The sequence below is a fragment of the Piliocolobus tephrosceles genome, chromosome 14, assembly GCF_002776525.5.
Source record: "Piliocolobus tephrosceles isolate RC106 chromosome 14, ASM277652v3, whole genome shotgun sequence".
In the NCBI taxonomy this organism is placed as follows: domain Eukaryota; kingdom Metazoa; phylum Chordata; class Mammalia; order Primates; family Cercopithecidae; genus Piliocolobus; species Piliocolobus tephrosceles.
In genome coordinates, this window is record NC_045447.1 from 47,439,645 (window position 1) to 47,461,272 (window position 21,628).

General features: G+C 46.6%; 1 protein-coding gene across 1 annotated transcript in view; it reads right to left on the minus strand.

Annotated features, from left to right (window-relative positions):
* B4GALT1 (beta-1,4-galactosyltransferase 1) overlaps window positions 1-21,628 on the minus strand; it is a 57,423-nt gene that overhangs the window by 20,817 nt on the left and 14,978 nt on the right. The window contains exon 2 of the mRNA XM_023196094.1: window positions 4,270-4,505. Coding sequence (XP_023051862.1) covers window positions 4,270-4,505 — 236 coding nt within the window. The remainder of the gene's footprint in view (window positions 1-4,269; window positions 4,506-21,628) is intronic.

The following is a 21,628-nucleotide window of genomic DNA, read 5'->3' on the forward strand; positions in this document are numbered from 1 at the left end:
GGACCCTCCCAGTAACGGCTGGTATTTACTGAAGGTTTACCATGAGAAGAATGCCTCACAGCCCTCCCCACCAAGGAGGAAACTGAGGCCTGCAGAGCTTAAGTAGCCTGCCTGAGGTCACTGACTGGAAAGTGGCAGTGCCAGGACTGAACCCAGGCAGTCTGAGCACATAGCACACTCTCAGCCCTGGATACTGGACTGTGAGCAACACTGAGGGCACCCTGGCCATGAGGAGCATCACTGATGCCCTGAGAAGGCACTAAACCTGGACTCAGACGCTGGGGTTTGAGCCGCAGCCTTGCTGTTGTCTATGAGACTTTCAGAGCCTGTCCCTCTCTGAGACTGTTTCCTCACCTGTGACATGGAGCAGAAGTTTCTACATTATCTGGCCTCAGGGGTCTGGGCAAATCCTAGAAGAGACTGAAAGGGAAGCTAAGGAAGTGGAAATGGGACATGGCCCCTACTTCAAGTAGAATGAAACCCTTGTGACCTGCTATAAGCGGAAGGTTGTGTAGCATTTCAATGGGGCAGAAAGAAATTTGATACTGAAAAGCCTGCTTGGGAACCCCTGTACTAAATGTCTTAGAAGCCACTGCTATTTTGAGCATTCTTTCTGTCTAATCTTAAATGGTGTGTGTGTGTGTGTGCATGTGTATGTGTGCGTGTGTGTGTGTGAATGAAGAGTCAAAATGACAGCAGGGTGTCTGGGCCAGGGAGAAGCTGAGAGGCTATAAAGAGGGCTAACAGCCCATAAGGTTTATTTGCTCAACAAACAGGGCAGAAAGGTCAAAACCAGGTGCTACAAAATCCCTTTCTTCTTCTAGAATATAACCGTAAAACGCAGAACACAGGCAGTTCCTAATTTGTAGGCAGGATGTGCTCCAAATGTTTCTCCTTCCACCTCTTTTTTTTTCAGGGTTCAGGTTTCCCATTACCATTTTATTATTTATTAGGTAATATTCTTTACTGGAAAGGTAGGGCAAAGTTTAAGCATTTCTCGACTTAGTTATCTGGACTCTGACCATATTTTCCCAAAATGATCAATTACAGTGAGATTGGAGCAGATGATAAGAGAGTAGCTGGGGAAGTGGGAGAAAAAGAGGAAAAGATTCTTCCCTAAGGTAGAAAGTTAACCCTTGGAAGAGAAGGAAAGGATGAAGAGAAGAAAAATGTATGAGGAAACAAAAAGAAAAAAAAAAAAAGATGATACTGACAAGATAAGAAAAAAGGAGGTATATATGTTTGAAAAACCAAAACTAAAATATTCCTGATGCTAAGTTGTGAAATGGAAAGAGGAGGGAGGATGGGCAGTTCCTAGTGTTCCAGGGAAAGCAGAGAGGCAGCTGGGAGGAGACGCTAACTTAGGCCCACTTTCCCCAAAGTGTGACTCACAAAACACCCATCACTTGAGACAGTTCTTGGAAAAGTTTTCTAGTGAGGCAAGCTCAGGAAACACTTCTGGGGTTACAGTGTACACCGGGGTACTGAAGGCTCTGCAGGAATGAGACCTGCTTTACATGGTTCAACCCAGCAATCCTCAAGCGTATTTGGCTCCATTTGGGGAAGCATGCTTTTGGAGAAGCACTCTCTTAGGTGGTGTCCAGTGTGAGCCAGCACAGCTGTGCCACCAGTCTGAGCTGGCTTGGTTAGTTGTTCCGTCTACTTGGATTGAGGAGGGCAGGAGCATGTAGCTGGTAGAGGACATTCAGAAATCTACTGTGTTGAGCCTGGGGAGTATGTAAATTGTATCACAGGAATTTAAGCTGGTGGCCAGATTTTACCGGTCCAATATTTGTTTTGACTTCAAAATAGGGAAGTCTCACATTCACCTAAACTGCAACATATCTAGATGTAGCATCCTACCCTCCAGTCTTCATTGAAAACAGCTACCTCAGTTCAAAAATTCAGCATAATCACTAACTCTCTTTTATCCTCTTTACCCAAGTATGTATTTTATTTATATTTATCTATCTATCTATATATATATGTATTTTTTTTTGAAACGGAGTCTCACTCTGTTGCCCAGGCTGGAGTGCAGTGGCACGATCTCGGTTCACTGCAACCTCCGCCTCCTGGGTTCAAGAGATTCTCCTGCCTCAGCCTCCCGAGTAGCTGGGATTACAGCCGCCCACCACTATGTCCAGCTAATTTTTGTATTTTCAGTAGAGAAGGGGTTTTGCCATATTGGCCAGGCTGGTCTCAAACTCCTGACTTCAAGTGATCCACCGGCCTTGGCCTCCCAAAGTGCTGGGATTAGAGGCATGAGCCACTGCGCCTAGGCCCAAACATATATTTTAACCTACCTATATGGCACCCAGACCACACCTGTCTGCCTTCTACTCAGGCAGATTTGTGGGATGCTGTCAGATGCCCTGCTGGATAAGATATGACAGCACTGTATCCACAATACATCCCTCATCTACTGGCATAGCAACTGTTAAGAGAGAGAAACGAGATGCAGCTGGCAGAGCTTGTTACTAGTCATCCCTGCTATCTCCTGGTGATGGTAGCTGCCTCTTCCAGGTGCTCGCTGCCACTGCTTTAATAACAGGCTCCTGAATCTTGCCGTCACTGGTATGTGCTCACTGACATCAGACAAATGTTTCTCAATCACAGCTTTTCTTAAATGAATACTTGCTGGGTTAAAGTGACCTGCACTTTGCAGGACATTTACCTATTCTCTCTTGCACTCTCCAATATTCTTCCAAGGTGACCCATAACTGCGTGGCTGACTTGCTTGCAGGTGTTCACAGGCCCCCGGTCTGTACTTCACTTGGTCAAATAATTCAAACAGCCTCAAGGGGTTTGCCCACCACCTGCTGTCCTGCTTCAGTTTCCTTGTAACAGGGCTTGTTCTGCTCTCTCCTGCCTCACAGGCTTAGCTCTGACACCTGGCCTCAGAGCTTCTGGTGCTTTCCTACCTCAGCGGGCATCTCGATTTCCAGGAACATGCAAGGCTCCTTTCTGCCTTGAGGTCCCTGCTCACTGGCCCCAGCTGAGAAGCCCATCTCCCTGCAGACTTTAGAACCTAGTTTATATCCTGGTCCTTCCAAGCCATTGCTCTCTCTCCTTCCTCTGAGCTTCCAAAGCATTTGGCAGCAACTATCCAATCACAGGCTATTTGGGTCTGTTAACAAATCGTTCCCTGGGAGGGTCCCACTTGCCAGAAGCAGGTTGGAGGCTTCGGGACAGGGCAGGACCGAGACCTTACACTTCTTCAGAATCTCCCTGCAGTGAGTGACGCAGCACAATGCCACAGCAGTCCTCAAGGGCTTCCCCTGGGGTCCCAGGGAAGGTGCACAGAGTCCCTTGACTTTGATGGAAGCTGTAAACTGCCAACAATCTTCCTACCTAAAGCAGAGTTTATCTCAAAATGAAATGGACATTGGGCCTTGTAGAAATGGGCGTACTCAAGACTCTTCAAATGAATTTCAATGAAATTGGGTGCCTAGATAAGTTAGATGTGTCATTGCACCTAGGAGGTTACAGTCTAAAGACATGAATTTAAGTGTTAGGGATAATCTTGAAATATCAAAGTTATACTCTTGGGAAAATAATGCTCCTCAAATACACTGAAAAATTTACTTCAGTAAAGATGCCTCTTAGATCAATCTGATTCTCCATGCCATGGTGATGAAAGCTGACCTATCCTTAGCATTACTGTCCTAAGCAGGGCTAAAGTCCAACACATATGGATCAGATGAGCAGTGAGAAACTTTTTCTCAGACTCGGCCCAGTCCACATGACTCTCAGATGGCCCACGAATCAGATTTCTCCAGATATTTCACCAGGGGCTGGCATGCAGGCATGCAACCTGAACCAAGGGCACTGTCTCCAGGTGCCCCAGGACACACAGTCTGACTGACTGGATAAACTTCAGAGTTACCTAAAAGTCTGACATCTAAATGATGGTTTTATTTTTAAAAGGAAAATACACAGCTACACAAACCCAGGGAATAATCAGTGTTTACTTTGGAATAATTAGGGTTGTCTTTTTTCCCAATTTTGCTGGAAGGCTACTTCAGAAAACAAAAACAGAACAATGAAAACACTCCAGCATTTCCCATGGCTAACAGAGTTGACAGCAATAGGCAAGCACACTGTTTGGTGTTTAGCTCATCTGCACTGGTGGTGGTTGGGGGGCTGGCTCCTTGCTGTAAGTGCCAGGTGTCTGTGAAATCACTCCCCTTCCCCTGCCCTCATTACACACACATCTGATACGCAGCTGCACACACACACCCTCTCTCATTCCACCTTCCCAGGCCTCACCTGGTTGATAACATAGATGCCGTAGTCCAGCTGCTGGCGCTGCAGGATGGGGTGCAAGTAATACAGCCAGTACTTGAGGTGCTCCTGCCGGTTGCGGAATGGAATGATGATGGCCACCTTGTGAGGAGAGACGCAGTCCCTGGGGGTGTAGCGGCCACCCATCTTCACATTTGGGTTCTGCTTCGCCACAAGCTCCAGGTCCACAGGCATGTTAAACTCAATCAGCATGGGGCCCACTAGAGAGGTGGAGGGAGGGAGAAGTTAGCAGGCCACAGGACTCGCCACTGCTCCACAGGCTGCATCAGACAGCCAGGCTGCAGCTGCAGAGGAAAAGTCTCCTCCTGGGAGGCAACATGGCCACGGAGAGGCCCTCTTGACAGCATCAGGCACCACATCCAGTACTAGGTGACCAACTATCCCCAGAAACCCCCTTCAGTGTGGGGCAAACCTAGATGGTTGGTCACTCTGTGAAGCACTCACCTGCCCAGCACCCTCCCCGCTCCGACTCCACTGTAAAATGGAAGTACTTTCTACCCAGACTTCCTGATAGGCTGTTATAGAAATCAGTGATCATGGATGAGAAGGCAGTTTCTCAAAACCCCTGAGATTGAGACTTAGCTCTGCCATCTCCCAGCTGCGTGGCCTTGGACAAATGACTGACATCATCTCTCTGATGCTAGCCTAAGAATGGGGAAGGATATGTGTGTGTGTGTGTGTGTGTACGCGCACACATGTACGTTGGAGACGTCAGTGTGGAGGGAGTTAGCTTCAAAGTGGAAGGTGGCAGGAGTGGCATGAGTGACCATGTCTCAGGAAGGGACTTGATAGGAGGTGAACCAAGCTCTGGGAGGGATGGAGGCAAACAGACCCCAGAGGAGACTGAGGGAAAATAAAAGAAATAGCTGGAAAGAACACAGAAGAATGCTTAGTAACAGAGGGGATAAAGCAACAATGAGGAAGAAGAAGTAACAAAGAGGGAGGGATAACTCCCAAGTTTCTGGCCTAGAAGAACATGGACGCAGATGAGGGAAGTTAGTATGAGAGTGCTTGCCTCAGAAGAAAATTGGATGAGGTGCAGATTGTGGATTGTGAGGTAATGGCAGGTGGGAAGAGGGATGAGGAAAAGGTCACATACAAGGTATGTGGTACGCACGGTACAGTCCAGGCAACACAGGGAACCAAAGCTTTGCTGAGAGTCAAGAGCCAACACTTGAACCTGGGCTCCCCATACTCTCTGCAGACCAGACCTCCTCAAAATGAGTTCCAGAAAACATTAGACCCAGCAAGATGCTTAATGGAAAAAACACGTCCTGTGGTCAAGTAAGAATGGGAACGCTGCATATTAAATCCTGCTTCTGCTAAGTCACGACACACACCAAAGGCTCTGAGAAGTTGTGTAGTCAAAGAAAACTCCTCCGTTATATTTAACCCACCATTTCCCAAACTTATTTGGCTACAGAATCATTTTTCCAGGGAACACACTTTGGGAACTGTTACTCTAGTGTAACTGGCTTCACCTGTGAAGCAAATGAGCCACAAGAACAAAGGAAGGAACCCAGAGAACAGGTAGGAATACCAACTAGAAGCACAGATCAAAACCTGAAACCCGCCCAGGGCCAGTGAGCAGGCCTCAGCCTGCCCTGTTTATCAATAATGTGTGGCTCTCCGAGCACCCCCTACTCCCGGAATCACTCACCCTTCTGAATTGAACAGGCTGAGAAAAAAAGCTGTGGGCCTGGTTCCTCTCACCAGATAGCTGCCTCTTCCACCCCCTTCCCCAGTACACAACTCACACCTTCCCTCCCTCTACAGCTGACCCAGGTCCACCATCACAGGACCTGTTCCCATTAGTCCATTTTCTTCTGAGAAACAGCCCTGACCATGTTACTTTCCCACTAAAACCTCCAATGGCTCTAAGGCTGTGTGACCCTGCACAAGGGAAGGCCAAGGGCCACAGCTGAGCAACAGGCCCTTCAATCTCAGCTCTGTCTGTCTCCCTCCCCATCCCTTAAGCCATGCCTATCCACACTTTTCTCTTTGCCAGAAATGCTCTTCCCACTCTCCTCTAACCAGCAAACTTCTGCATTGAGAGGCCTCAACCAAGCTTGCTCCTTTTACTCTCTGTGCTATCACAGAGCTCAGGCAGCAGACCCTCTGGGGCAGGGAAGAAGATCCTCAGGGCTCCCTCTATGAAGCCCTGCTCCCTCTCTGGCCATGCACCTCCCTCCTGGAGGGACAGGGTCCTTGAAGTTCAGTCCCTTGTAAGACTGCCTACTGAGCCAGCTCCCACCTCCCAGGGTGCCCTGAAGTGAGCAGGCACTGTGCTCTTCAGAGAAGACCAGGACTCAGCCAGCGGTCACCCTGGACAAGTTTTTCCCAAACCTAGCACCAGAATTGCTTGAGGAAGTTAGTACAAATACAGAACCTCGGGCCCTTCCCTTAGAGAGTCTGTGGATTTTGGGAAAGACTTAAATGGCTACCTAACAAGGAGTCCAGATGATTCTCACTGGGCAAGCTGGGTAGTAGGGCTCTGATGGGCCATGTGATGGGCATCTCTGATGTCAAGCCTTAGAGCTTTTGGGCAAAGAGGGCCCTCGGGGATTTCCACCATTCACACCCTTCTCCACAAGGTCGGCCAGGCCTGGGCTGCCCAACACCCAACCCTGGGCAAAGCCCCCTGGGGGGCCCTGCTGCACAGTGAACTTGTGAAAAACATGAAGAAAAGATCTGTCACAGGGCTCTTTTCACTTCAGAGGGCCCCTACAACATCTGCAGCCCCCACCCCACCTTTGGTTCTGAGGATGCTGCTAAACATAACCCCATTTTGGGGAACCCAAGAAGCACCTGGCCGACTTGCTCGTATCTTCTGAAACCCACCCAGGAAACAGGAATTCACACGTGGCCTGGCTCGCTTCCGTGGGACAGACACCTGCAGGCTGGAAAGTGTCCTGGTGTTGCCCCATCATGCATTTCAGAAAGATGGTCCTGAAGTCAAGAGCCCCGGACAGGAGAAGAGATGCCTGGGCCCTGGTCCAGCTCCACCAGTGACTTTCCAGATGATCTTTGGTATCCTGAGAGTGGAGAGTACAGCCACTCTCAGGGTACTGGTTTCCTCATTTGTAAACTGCAGGGATTGGACTGGATGATCTCTAAGGTCTCAGAACGCCCTGACGTGCCCAGTGACACTTGGTAAACCAGGAGGAGTGCAGGGATCCGAAGTGAGATCTTTAGACATCTCCTTGCTCTCACCTTCCCTGCCCTCAGCATGAGTGTCCAAGCAGACAGGAGACGTAAGTGTCCCGCATAGGAGAGGTAGAAAGAAGCCTTGATCACCAAGCGTCACATTTACCTATGCCTCCTCTTACTTCAATTCCCAGGCTTTCTCAGCCTCTTTCTTGGATGTCCATCTTTGCCCCCTTCTCTTCTCACTCTCCCTACACCCGGGTATTTGGTTTAAGCACATGACAGTTCCCAAACCTCTGTTTCCATCTCATGTCTCTCTCCTGACCTCACAGCCAATAGAACATGGCTAGCCATATGCCATGGGCACCTTAAACTCAACCTGCCCCAAATGGACTCTCATGCAACCCCATCACCATCGCCACCTACAGCCAGACCTGCTCCTCCTCAGGATTCCCTCAGCAACTGACACCACCAACGCCCCAGGGCAGAAGCTGCTACCTGGGTGGTCCATCTTCTATTCCTCCTCCTCTCCCCCCAACCCCAACACACACTAACACTCTCTCACCCTCACACACACACACACGCCCACTCACTCCCACGCCGGGGGGTGTCTGCAGCATGCTGACAATCCACAGAAGCTGATAGAGTACTAAGCCAGAGAGTCTTTCCTCTGAAATGTCAGTTAAATGCAAACTTGCCCTGTGATATGTGTCAAGACCACTTTCAATTTGTTTCAGTTGATACTTTCTGGGTACCTACTGTGTGCCAGTCCAAGAAGGACTGGGTTGAGGTAGGGAGGGAGGATGGACAAGACAAATCCTGCCTTCCAGGAGCTCCCTGCTGAGTGTGTGGCAGAACCTAAATGAAAATTACCCTGGTTTAAGGATGGTCAAGGAGCTTACTCCTCCAATGGCTCTGTGCAGAGCTTTATCACTGAACAGCCTCTTCTCGCTCTCCTGCTCCCTTCTGAACTTGCTGTGCCTCTTGCACAACCCCCATCGTGCTTCCAACACATTGAGACACCTTGACTCCCAATTCTGCCCTTCTTGCCCAATCTGGCAATTTTTTCTCCACCTTCTCTCTCTGAAGCCTCCACAACTCTATCTTGCAGCTTACACCTCTGAGACAACAGACAGCAGCCCCAGACCTGGAATTGAATGACTAATTGGGTCAAGTGCCAGCCAGGAGGCCTTCTGAGTGCCCTGCACACCTCCTGCCACACTGCAGGGGCCATGCTCTGCTACACACCTGGCTCCGTCCCAGTGAGAAACTCCAGAGAACTCAGACTCCAGGAGGGCAACGACTCCCTCTGTTCAGAATCATGCAGACCTGCGACCAGGTTTCAGAGCCACTGCCTGGGGTCACAAGGAGAGGCTCTGGGAGGAGGCAGAGGGCTGAGGACTTCATGACAGTCCTCAGGACGAGCCAAGGCGCCCTTGCTGTGTGGCGCATGGCGTGTGCTACCACAGGCTCTCGGCCCCGCTGGGCTGGCTTGTGTGTTTTCTTGGCTCTGGAAGCTGGGAGGCAGGGTTACGTAAGCAGATGAGCAGATGTAAGCTGTCCTCGGCTCCCCCAGCTCAAGCCCCGCCACGTGGGCCTCTCGGCTGGGAGTCCAGGTCATGGCCTTGCATGTAAGTCGCTCAATAACTTCAATGTGTGAGCTCAACTCAGACCAATTCCACTGCTCCCCTGCCTGGCACAGCAAACCCAAACACAAATATGCCCCTCCATCAAAGGCCCTGCTAATCTAAGCCAACACCAGCACGGACTCCTGACTGGTTTTCATGCTGGCTGAAGCACTAGTTCAATCCTTTAGCCTCAGCAAAACAGGCTGAAACATCTAGTCACTGCTTGTCAACTGATTGGACAGTGGGTGGAAAGAAGCGTTGGCCTGATGCTTTATTGTGACAATGTTTCACTAGCCCAGGAATGAAATCATAAAAGTAAAGACCATATAGGTGTTTTCTCATTAAACTAAAGGTAATCAATGTATAGGAATGCCCTTTCTTCCAAGATTAAGTGCTTCTTACTCTTTGAATATTAAAATGTCCTTTCTCTTATGAAATCATCATGGTAGATTTTCATACTGGACTGATTTTTAAAATTTAATTTAAAAAAAATCCTTCCTTGGCAGCCATGGGTCAGGACTCTAAGTTTCTTTTGAAAATTTCCTGGACAGGAAATTCAAGTATTCAGGAAACATTTGGGAACACGTGGAACTAGGCAGTGCCTAGAACTCTGTGGTTCTGAGAGCTGGGATGTTGGAATTTCCTCCTAGGTCTCAGACCTGACAGTACACTGCACAGTCCCTCTTCACAAGCCAGCTCCCCCACCAGTGCTGCTCCACAGGCTCATGTGGGTGGGCCGCTTCTCTCTATACCAATCTTCCAAAGGCCAGGTGCACACCGCAAGCTGAGTCAGGCATTACCACCAAATTCCCCAGCTTGAGAAAAGATTTGCTTGCAGCATTCTTGTGAAATCACGGTGCCCCTTGAGGCCCCTTGGGCTAGAAATGAGAAGCACCATTTACTGTACGTGGCTCACCCGTCATTCTGGGAAGAGTGCAAGCTCTCTAAGTCTCCAAAGACTTCAATATCACCAAATCTAACAGCTGCCTGGCCTTAGCTCAAACATCACCTCCCCAAGGAAGCCTTCCCAGACCACTCAAGGTTGGTTCTTAAGCACTTCACCCACATCCCCTAAGCATTCACAGCACCACATTCATTCATATTCAAACATGTACCCAGTTAGTATGTATCACATGCCAGGTGGTACAGGGCATGAGGGACCGGGGGTGGGGGAGCGGGCAGGCAGCCGGGTGAGCAAGTAAAGAAGAGGTCTTTGAGGCTGGGTGTGGTGGCTCATGTTTGTAATCCCAGCACTTTAGGAGGCCGAGACAAGTAGGTCACCCTGAGGTCAGGGGTTGGAGATCAGCCTGGCCAACATGGTGAAATCCCATCTCTACTAAGCCCCACCTCTTCTAAAAATACAAAAATTAACCGGGTGTGGTGTAGCTGTAATCTCAGCTACTTGGGAGGCTGAGGCAGGAGAATCGCTTGAACCTGGGAGGTGATGGCTGCAGTGAGCCGAAATCACACCATTGCACTCCAGCCTGGGCGACAGAGCAAGACTCTGTCTCAACAACAAAAAAAGGTCTTTGCCCCCAGCAGTCAAGGAGACCAGCAAAGCCAACAGTACTGGGTGAGTGTGACAGGTAACAAACAACAAGCTAAAACTAGCACAGAAGAAGGGGAATCAACCAGGGGTCAGGGAAGAGAGTCAAGGAAAGCTTTGCAAAGAAGCAGCCTCCATCAGGGCCCCTCAGTCCTCTTGGGAGGATTCATCACAGAGTTGTGTCCACTTGGCTGCCATGCACATGGGAGTACACCAACAAATCCTAGTTGTGTGGGTGACGCGCAGCTATCCTCTCCGCTTCTCTGCCACCAGCACAAGTAACAAAGGTTTCCATAAACCTACAAGAAAACTTAACAGAAGAGCAGGGGATGGACAGTCACCAGAAGGGACTCTTGATTCTCATGTGAAGCATTTCTCACTGAGTTTCAAAATCTAACTCATGAAGGTTTCAAAGGTGCAAGAAATGATTTCTTTTTTTTTTTTTCTTCTTTTTGAGACGGAGTCTTGCTCTGTCGCCAGGCTAGAATGCGGTGGCGCAATCTGGGCTCACTGCAACCTCTGCCTTCCGGGTTCAAGCGATTCTCCTGCCACAGCCTCCCGAGTAGCTGGGACTACAGGCATGCACCACCACACCCAGTTAATTTTTGTATTTTTAGTAGAGACGGGGTTTCACCATGTTGGCCAGGATGGTCTCAATCTCTTGACCTCATGATCCGCCTGCCTCGGCCTCCCACAGTGCTGGGATTACAGGCACGAGCCACCGTGCTCGGCTGATTTGTTTCTTAAATCAGATGTTTGTGGTATTTTTCTTTATACCTTTGGTTTTATCTTTAAACTTGAACAATAAATATTTTAAAATATGACCCACAGATGGGAAAGGTGACCCTCTCCCTAGTCCCATTCCTAATAAGGAAGTATCTTCCAAAATAAGGATGTCAAAACATACAACTCAGTGATTAGAAAACAGAATTAGTCTATTCTTAATGCTGACATGATATCTCTTGGGTACACCACACACAAACACAAGTTCAACACCCCCAACACCCACTGTTCTTTCCACCAACTCACCATCCAAGCCACTATTAGGTCCCAGGGAAAGAAACACTTTTTCTTTTTTTTTTTTAAGAGACAATGTCTCACTCTGTCACCCAGACCGGAGTGCAACGGCATGATTATCGAACTCCTGGGCTCAAGCAATCCTCTCACCTCAGCCTCCCGTGGGACTACAGCACGTGCCACCACACCCAGCTAAATGAGAAACGCTTTTTCAACAGGAAACAGAACACATCTGTGGTCTCAGTACCCTGCATTCGGGAACAGAGAGAAAAAGAAAGAATTTGCTGCAAAAAAATTAGTCCAGGTGCAGTGGCTCACACCTGTAATCCCAGCATTTTGGGAGGCTGAGGTGGGCGGATCACCTGAGGTCAGGAGTTCGAGACCAGCCTGGCCAATATGGTGAAACCAAGTCTCCATTAAAAATACAAAAGTTAGCCGGGTGTGGTGGCACTTGCCTGTAATCCCAGCTACCTGGGAGGCTGAGGCAGAAGAATTGCTGGAACCTGGGAGATGGAGGCTGTAGAGAGCTGAGATCATACCTTTGCACTCCAGCCTAGACGCCGTCTCAAAAAGGAAAAAATAATACAAAATTAAAAAATTAAAGGAGACTGCCAGCCAAGGTCCACACAGCAGACCGTAGGTGGCCAAGTGGGAAGCTGGACCAACTGGGCACAGTGGGGCCAGCTGCTCATCCATTCATCTGTGCTCAGGAACAGTCCTGCCACATGCCTGAACTGCCACACTTGGTAGTTCTTCTAAAACATGACTTAAAAGTGACCTCGTCAGCAATGAACCACTGACTGACCTCAGTGGAACTGCCATTTCTCATGCCTTGCTCTCTCCCTCATTAAAGCCCCATTCAACCTTCAAAGGCCAAGCACTCAAGCTTGCTTTCAAATGCTGGTAGGTTCCTGTCTATTGCAGGGGCTTTCACACTGTGGAGTGCAGGAAGAATCATCTGCGGAAGTACGTGAATTTGCAGATTCTTGGGTCCTACTCACCAGATTGATTTGATAAGCCTGGGGGCAGGGGCCCAGGAATCTGCATTTTAAGAAGCACTCTAGGTAACTGTAATTTTGATGCAATTCCCTGGACTACATTTTGAGAAACACTGATTTACAGGTTCACTTATTAACTACCACTTCCTTCCCACCCCCATGAAGCTATTTAAGAATGAGGTCAAGAAAAACAAATTACACTCACGAACTACTGTGTATTTTCCTCTGTGACAATGTGTAACATGTTTTGCTTTCAGCTTTTGCAAACGGTCAAATATAGTAACTATGTTGGGACCCATGGTATGAATATCTTTTTTTTTTGAAACTGGGTCTTGCTCAGTAACCCAGGCTGGATTGCAGTGGTACCAGCTCACTGCAGCCTCAAACTGCTGGGCCCAAGCAATCTCCTGGGCTGTAGTCTTGGCCTCCTGAGTAGCTGGATCATAGGCACAAGCCATACAGCTCAACTAATTTTTAAATTTTTTGTAGAGATAAGGTCTCACTTGAGATGTTGCCAGGCAAGTGTCAAGCTCTGGTCTCAAGAGATTTTCCTGTCTTGGCCTCCCAAAGTGTCGGGATTACAGGCATAAGCCACCGTGCCTGGCTAAATATCTATCTTTTCACTCTTCCTGTTAACTTGCTAAGTTCCATTTTCTCTTTATTTATTTATTTTTGAGGAGGAGTCTCACTCTGTCACCCAGGCTGGAGCGCAGTGGTGTGATCTCGGCTCACTGTAACCTCCGCTTCCCATGTTTCAAGTGATTCTCGTGCCTCAGCCTCCCAAGTGGGTGAGACTATAGGCACATGCCACCACACCTGGCTAATTTTTTTGTATTTTTACCAGAGCCGGGGTTTCACCATGTTGGCCAGGATGGTCTTGATCTCCTGATCTCAAGTGATCCACCTGCCTTGGCCTCCCAAAGTACTGGGATTACAGGCGTGAGCCACCTTGCCCAGCCCATTTTCTCTTTTTCTGATTTTAAATTTGTATTGGTCCTTTTTATGGTATGTGTTCTTACAAGCCACCTCAAAAACTTTGGGAAAGAGGTAAAGCAACAATTTTTTGAAGTTCAAACGAAATGTCATCCCCTCTTCAAAGCTTTCCCCAGTCCCCTCTTGGGACCAATCAGTCCCCATTCCATATGCCTGCAAAATCCTTCACAAACCTTGGCTGCTGCCCTGCAGTAATGAGGTACCAGTTGACCTGCCTGCTTCCTCCCTTAGACATCTTGAGGGCAGGGGTTGTATCCCATTCCTTTCTATGCTGGGACAGTTCCTGGCAGCAAGAGCAGCAATCGTGTGTTGAGCCACACTGCACCTGTTCAACTAAGAGATGAGAAGCTGAGCTCACAGAGCTGGGAGCCATCTTGCCTTTGATGTTTTAGAATCTAAGATTTTAGTCCTAAATTACAGTTAAGATCAAGGTGGGGCAAAAACACTCTCATTTCTGCCAGACGAGGTCTTCACAGCAAGCCTAGGTGGCTAAGAGGGAAGCTGGACCAACTGGGCAAAGTGGTGCCAGTTGCTCATCCATTCATCTGTGCTCAGAAACAGTCTGCCACATAAGGCCTTTTGTTTCCAGGTTTAGCACCTGATTCATGAGCTACAGCCACCACCCCCGAACCCCTCCAGCACCCCATCAATTTTAAAATAAGTTTTCTCCAGGCTCTAGGCCTAGAATCTGACACTTTGTGGCAATGGATGGCCTAACCTTCTAATAAAAATGTTGCATTTTTTTGGCTAAGCCTCACATAGCCACAGCAAACAGGTTCTTCACCAAATGTCACTATTTCCTTGAGAGAATAACCCTAAAGCTCAAAGTCTTACATGGGTCACAAAATCACCAGGAAAACCTCAGGTGGTCACTCAGCCCAGGATGCTGTCACCAAGGGTATCAAGGCCTAAATCTAAGGAAACAGTGCCATGATCAGATTCTGCCACCTCGAAGGGCCAGGATCCACCTTGAACCAGACCCTAGAGAATCCTGGCAGCCCAAGCCAAAGGAGCCTTGGGAATTATGTGTTGGCCCCACGGTTACACAGGAAAGAAACTGAAGGCCAGACAGGAAGACAGACTTCCTCAAGAATACTCTTGGATTGGCAAAAAAGCTGTCCTAACTTCCCCTTGAATAATCTTCCAGGGTTCTGATATTCCTGGATGCTCCCACACAGTGGACAGCAAATCACAGCACATGTGACTTTACTGTCCCTGCACTGTACCCATGGGGATTCTGTCTCAACATCTTTCCCAATTTAGGGGCCCGGGAGGCCTCCAACTGATGAAGGTGACATAAAAGTGAATCTTACTTGACATCACTGATCTAAACCATTCTCAAGCATTACTTCTATACCATATATGGTCACAGATCCCCAAGTCTGTGGGGCATTAGAAGCAAGGAGAGGGCATGGGAAAACCTCTGGGAGACCTCGGAACAGGCAGCATGACAGTTCCACTTCTGTCCAGTGGGGAAGCCACAGATTGCAAAGCCTTGGGATCAAGAAAGAGTGACTGGGGGTCACAAGCTTTTAAAGTCCAGTAAACAGGCTCCTAAGTGTTTGGTCTCCGGAGGAAAAAGTCCCAAGAGGAATTTCTGCTTTCTTTGGTCCTCACCCAAAGGCAGATTCCTCCTCCTCACTACTTTCGCTGGAATTTCTGGAAACTGTGGAAACTGTGCCTGCCCACAGATATCACTACCAGGAAAAGGTTCTGAGGCCTACTTGCCTGCAAACCCCATACTAGCCCCAGGAAAAGCTTGCTGTGTATCTGTCCTTTTAGAACTACAGCACTTCCAGAAGGGATAATTTCAGCTTCTCAGAAAGGATTAGAATAGTATAGTACAGGCATCTGGCATTTTATTTTAAGACTTTCACCTCCAGGCTGGGGCAGCCACCTGCCTCCTCTGGGCTCTCCTCTCCACCTGGAGCCAGTCACTGACAAGTAGCCCAGGGGCTGCCACTGGAGAACTCCAGAGTCACACTTACCACTACTCCCTCCAGGGTCCCACACCTCACTGCCAAGTCAGGATGCTGGTGAGGATGCTTTGCTTTGCACCTCCTTAGGCCATTTGTTAGAAGAGATTTAGACATTTGACACACAGTCTACAGGAACTAAATGCCATTTTTTCTTTTTTTTTCTTTTTTGAGACAGAGTCTCGCTCTGTAGCTCAGACTGGAATGCAGTGGTGCAATCTCAGCTCACTGCAACCTCCACCTCCTGGGTTCAAGCGATTATCTTGCCTCAGCCTTCTGAGTAGCTGGGAACATAGGTGCATGCCACCACATCCAGCTAATTTTTGTATTTTTCGTAAAGATAGGGTGTCACCATGTTGGCCAGGCTGGTCTTGAACTCCTGACCTCAGGTGATCCACCTGCCTCAGCCTCCCAAAGTGCTGGGATTACAGGCGAGAGCCCCTGCATCTGGCCCCCAAATGCAATTTTCAAGGGAAGGCAACACAGTAGGAAGGAATCATAGGCTAGGTTTCGAATCACTCCTCCACCTCTAAAAAGCTACAGGCAAGTTTTATAACCTCTCTAAACTTCGTTGGTGACAGCATAGTTCCTAACACACAATAGGCCTACGACATACATTTGCTGAATAAATATAAGAATATTTGTATGTAGACCTCATACTCTGAGAGGAAGACAAGTCATTCTTTCCCCCCACCCCCCAAGATGGAGTCTGTCACCCAGTCTGGAGTGCAATGGTGCCATCCCAGCTCACTGCAACCTCCCCTTCAGGTTCAAGCGATTCTCCCACTTCAGCCTCCCAAGTAGCTGGGATTACAGGCACCCTCCATCATGCCCCGCTAATTTTTGTATTTTTATAAAGACGGGGTTTTACCATGTTGGCCAGGCTGGTCTTGAACTCCTGACCTCAGATGATCTGCCCACCTTGGCCTCCCAAAATGCTGCGATTACAGGCGTGAGCCCCCATGCCCGGCCAAGTCATTCTTAACAGAGAGAATTCAGTAGAGGATAAGGTGTCATAAAAAGAGACTGTTTGCTGAGGAGGGTCAGCAGAGTTCAACTATACCAGCATAGCTAACATATGGAAGAACAAGGGGAATTAACATAGTTACAGAAAAAGAAGAGTGCTGGTGAGAGATTGCACAAAACAATGGGGAAAATAGTTTTATGTTCCAACAAAATACAGCATGAGCAAAGTGAACATATATATAATAGATGCAGGAGGCTGAGGTGGAAAGATTGCTTGAGGCCAGGAGTTCAAGATTGACCTAAGCAACATATTAAGACTCCCATCTCTAAAAAATAAAATAAAATTAGCCAAGTCTGGTGGTGCACACCTGTAGTCCCAACTACTCAGGAGGCTGAGGTGGAGGATCACCTAAGCCCAGGATTGTGAGGCCACAATGAGTCATGATCACACCACGGCACTCCAGTCTGGGTGACAGAGCAAAACCCCAACTCTTTAGAAAACTTGTAAATAAGTAAATAACAGATTCAGAAGATATCTGCAATGTCTGAGACCAGGAAGGGATTAATATCCAGGATGTATAAGGAATTCCTGCATATCTTCAAGAAAAATGTAAGAACTCCAGTGAAAAACAGGCAAAGGATTATAATGAATAAGCAATTTACCTAAGCGGAATCCCAAAGACCATCAAGCATACAAAGAAATGCTCCAGTTCATTAGTAATCAGAGAAAAGCAAGTTAAAACAAAGAGTTGTCCTAGCACATCTATTAGTTTGGCAAAAAATAGGAAGCTGGGCCGGGCGCAGTGGCTCAAGCCTGTAATCCCAGCACTTTGGGAGGCCAAGACGGGTGGATCACAAGGTCAGGAGATGGAGACCATCCTGGCTAACACGGTGAAACCCCGTCTCTACTAAAAAATACAAAAAAAAACTAGCCGGGCGAGGTAGCGGGCGCCTGTAGTCCCAGCTACTTGAGAGGCTGAGGCAGGAGAATGGCGTAAACCCGGGAGGCGGAGCTTGCAGTGAGCTGAGATCCGGCCACTGCACTCCAGCCTGGGCGACAGAGCGAGACTCTGTCTCAAAAAAAAAAAATTAAAAAAAAAAAAAAAATAGGAAGCTGGTTAATGCTGATTATTCACGGAGACACAGAGCCTGTCATGCTCTGCTGGTGGAAATGTAAACTGGGGCAGCCATTCTGGAGCTGTGTCTGGCACCCCTGAATCAACATAAACATGCTCACAGGTTGCCCACAAAGGAAATGTCTAAGGATGTTCCTCACAGCAATATTTGCGAAAGTAATGCTGGAGGCAGTCCAGGAGTCTCTCATTACAGAAGGGAAAAAGAAACACTGGGATGGATGACAATCATGAGATATTATTCAGCAGTTAGAATCAACATGCTGGACATATACACGGCAACGTGGATGGACCTTAAAAACAAAGGTGCACACTTGGCACCCAGTTCTTGTTTTCTAATTATGATTCTCTACTAAAAGGAACTAGAGCTCATTGGAGAAGTGACTGACTCTAGGACTGAGTTGGGGAAAAAATAAGAGGACCGTGGAACTTCTTGCTGTGCCTGAAAGTAAAAAAAAAAAAAAGTGCTCAAAGAATAATAGTATATGTCAAAAGAAAACAGGAACCAGGAACCTCTAAAGAGGAATCCCAAGGACCGTCCCCCTGAAGGGGACCTTATTGGCTAAATCTGGGATAGTCTGAACATCAGAATATATAATGATAGTAAAGGATTATGATTTAATGAAGAATCCACAGGTCTGCATTAATATATGAATTAATAAATAGGGGAGAAGGGTAAGCTCTTCCTTACAGAAGAATGCCAATTAACAAACATAGAAGGAATAATGGAATCAGAAAACCATCAACTACCATAATAACTGATTCAGGCAAGAACCATTTGTAGATGCTAAAATACAGTGGATATCAAGAAAACAATGAAAGGTAAGAAAAAAAAATTTTTTTTAAAGTGGATGAAAGTTTGAGGAATAACAGGATATTTACATAATCTCAAAGTATATGCCCATAAGACACTTTTTAAAGTTTTTTATTTATTTATTTACTTTTTTTTTTTTGAGACAGAGTCTCACTCTGTCACCCAGGCTAGAGTGTAGTGGCACGATCTCAGCTCACTGCAATCTGCACCTCCCAGGCTCAAGCAAGTCTTGTGCCTCAGCCTCCAGAGTAGTGCACCACCACGCCAGGCTGATTTTTTGTATTTTTTATAGAGATGGCATTTCACCATGTTATATTGGCCAGGATGGTTTCGAACTTCTGACCTCAAGCAATTCACCCACCTCAGCCTCCTAAAGTGCTGGGATTACAGACATGAGCCACTAGGCCAGGCCAGATAGTTTTAATTTAAAATGGTAAAATAGTAACTATAACGGAGTAATGGCAAATGCCACTATAATGAAATGCTCAATGTTCACACTGCCAATAAGGAACAAACTGATAGTGTGTGTCTCTAGATCTGGTGACAGTGAGAAGAACTCAGCATCATTTCAGTGGTGTTTCTGTCAAAAGTGAATAACCTGAATCTGATCATGAGGAAACATTAGACAGATCTAAATTGAGAGATCTTCTACAAAATAACTGGCCTGTACTCTTCAACAATATCACTGTCATGAAATCCAAAGGACTTGGGAATTATTCCAGATTATAAGACACTAAGAGACATGACAACTGAATACAACACATGGTTTTCTTCTACCATAAAGGTTATTATTGGGGCACCTGACAAAGTCTTCCTAAGGCCTGTAGATGACATAGTAGAAATGTTTCAATGTTGATTTCCTGATTGTTTATTATACTACGTTTATATATATATTTTAAATTATCTTGTTAGGAAATATATACTGAATATTTAAGGGTAAAAGGATATATATATATGAGAGATCTATATGTATCTATCTAAAATCATATTAATATCTACCTATCTACACAGAGAGAGAGAGAAAGAGAGAGAGAGAAGGAAAAACAAAATATAGCAAAATGTTAACATTTAGGGACTCCAGAGGATATCCAGGAACTCTTTGTATTAGTCTAACAACTTTTCTGTAAGTCTGAAGTTAAGTCAAACTTTTTAAAAAAAAAAAAAAAAAAAAAAAAAACAGAACTGGATGAAAAACATACAATCAAAATGAGCTATAAAATGCCATTTACATGTGTTTTAAAAATGTATATATACTGTGTACCATTTATGTGACATCTTCAAAAAGACAAAACAATAGTAATGAAGATTAGATCAGTGGTTGCCTGGGATTAAGGCTGGGAGGAGAATGTGACTACATGAGGGATTTTTTTGGGGTGATGGAACTGTTCTGTATCTTGATTGTGGTGGTGGATACACAAAAATATATATGTGTTAAAATTTACAGACTATATGCCAAAAAGTCAATTTTATTGTAGCTTAATCTAAAAAAAAATTTTTTTAAGAAGACATCTATATATAAAGCAGTGGCTTCCATTTTGGCAAGAGGAAAAACAGATACACAAACTATAAATACATTAGAATAGTTGCCTATGATATACCTGGGAAATAGAAGTGGGAATAAGGACAAAATAAAACAAATACATAAGGCAAGAGAGTCCATGAGGAGACCCCAATGATGATTACTGGCCATGAAAGGAAGCTTGATGGCTGGATGGAAAGGAAGAAAGAAGGAAATAACTAAGGGAGAGATGGCAGTTGGAGCTGGATATGTCCTTCCAGGGCTGTACAAAGGAGGGCGGAACCCAACCCCTGGTCCAGACCAAGGTCCTTAAAGCAGGTATACAGTATTGTGGGGATGAATTCATCAGCCAGACAGCCTGACCTATCTAATGTTAAATTCACTTCCCTGCTCTGACTGCTGACTCACCAGCTGTTAGCTTATCCTGTGGCTTCCCTTGTAGTGCTGCCTTCAGCCAGAGAATTCTAAGCTACTCAACAACAGTTCTAATCTTCCCAGTAAAGCAGCAATTTTGCATTCCACCATGTAAGTAAGTCTCCTGGGAGTTTTATTACTGAGTCAGCTGCCCCTCTAATCAGTTTTGGAGCCCCGACAAATTTTCTGGAGCTGCAGTGCTGATTAGGAGCACATCCTTCTCTCTCCAGCTAGAACCAGACCTTGGTCTGTAGAGGGCCCACTGCCCCTATGGGCCATCTGGGCACTCAGCCAGCCATGTACTCCTAGCAATACCTCTCTGATGTCAGGACTACTTTAAATGTAGCCAGCTCTAATTTCCTTCTCTAAGGGGTGGGGATAATTATGCCTTCCTTTCAGATGTAAGTGAGATAATACATATACATACTTATTGCAGTGCTTGGCACTAATAGATGTTCAATAAATGTTACTTTCCCTTCTCCCCTGACTCCTCAGAACTTCAAAGCTTACAAATTACTACAGCTGCATCAGCACACATGGCTAAATTTTCACATTTCTACTCTTAGCCACTAGAATCAGTGACACATTTGGGACCTTAAGGTATTACAAAAAGCTTCCTGCAGCATGAGAGTTGGAGTATTACAAAAAGCTTCTTGCAGCATGAGAGCTGAACAGAAATTCTGTTCATCTTTTGCTGTCGAAGCCAAGTTGGTGGCTTTTAAAGAACCAACTTAGAAGAAAACTTAGGAGAAAAATTTTATTTTGGGATGGTGAAGACCTGCTTAAGTATGAAAGCAACCTGAAGTCATAAAGGAAAACATAGATTTAAACACACAAAAATTCAAAACTTCTGGCCGAGCGTGATGGCTCACGCCTGTAACCCCAGCACTTTGGGAGGATCATTTGAAGTCAGGAGTTTAAGACCAGCTTGACCTACATAGTGAAACCCCGTCTCTACTAAAATACAAAACTAGCCAGGCATGGTGGCGGGTGCCTGTAATCACAGCTTCTCAGGAGGCTGAGGCAGGAGAATCACTCAAACCCAGGAGGCAGAGGTTGCAGTGAACCGAGATTTCACCACTGCACTCCAGCCTGGGTGACAGAGCAAGACTCCCTCTCCAAAAAATAACATAACATAACATAACATAACATAACATAACATAACATAACAT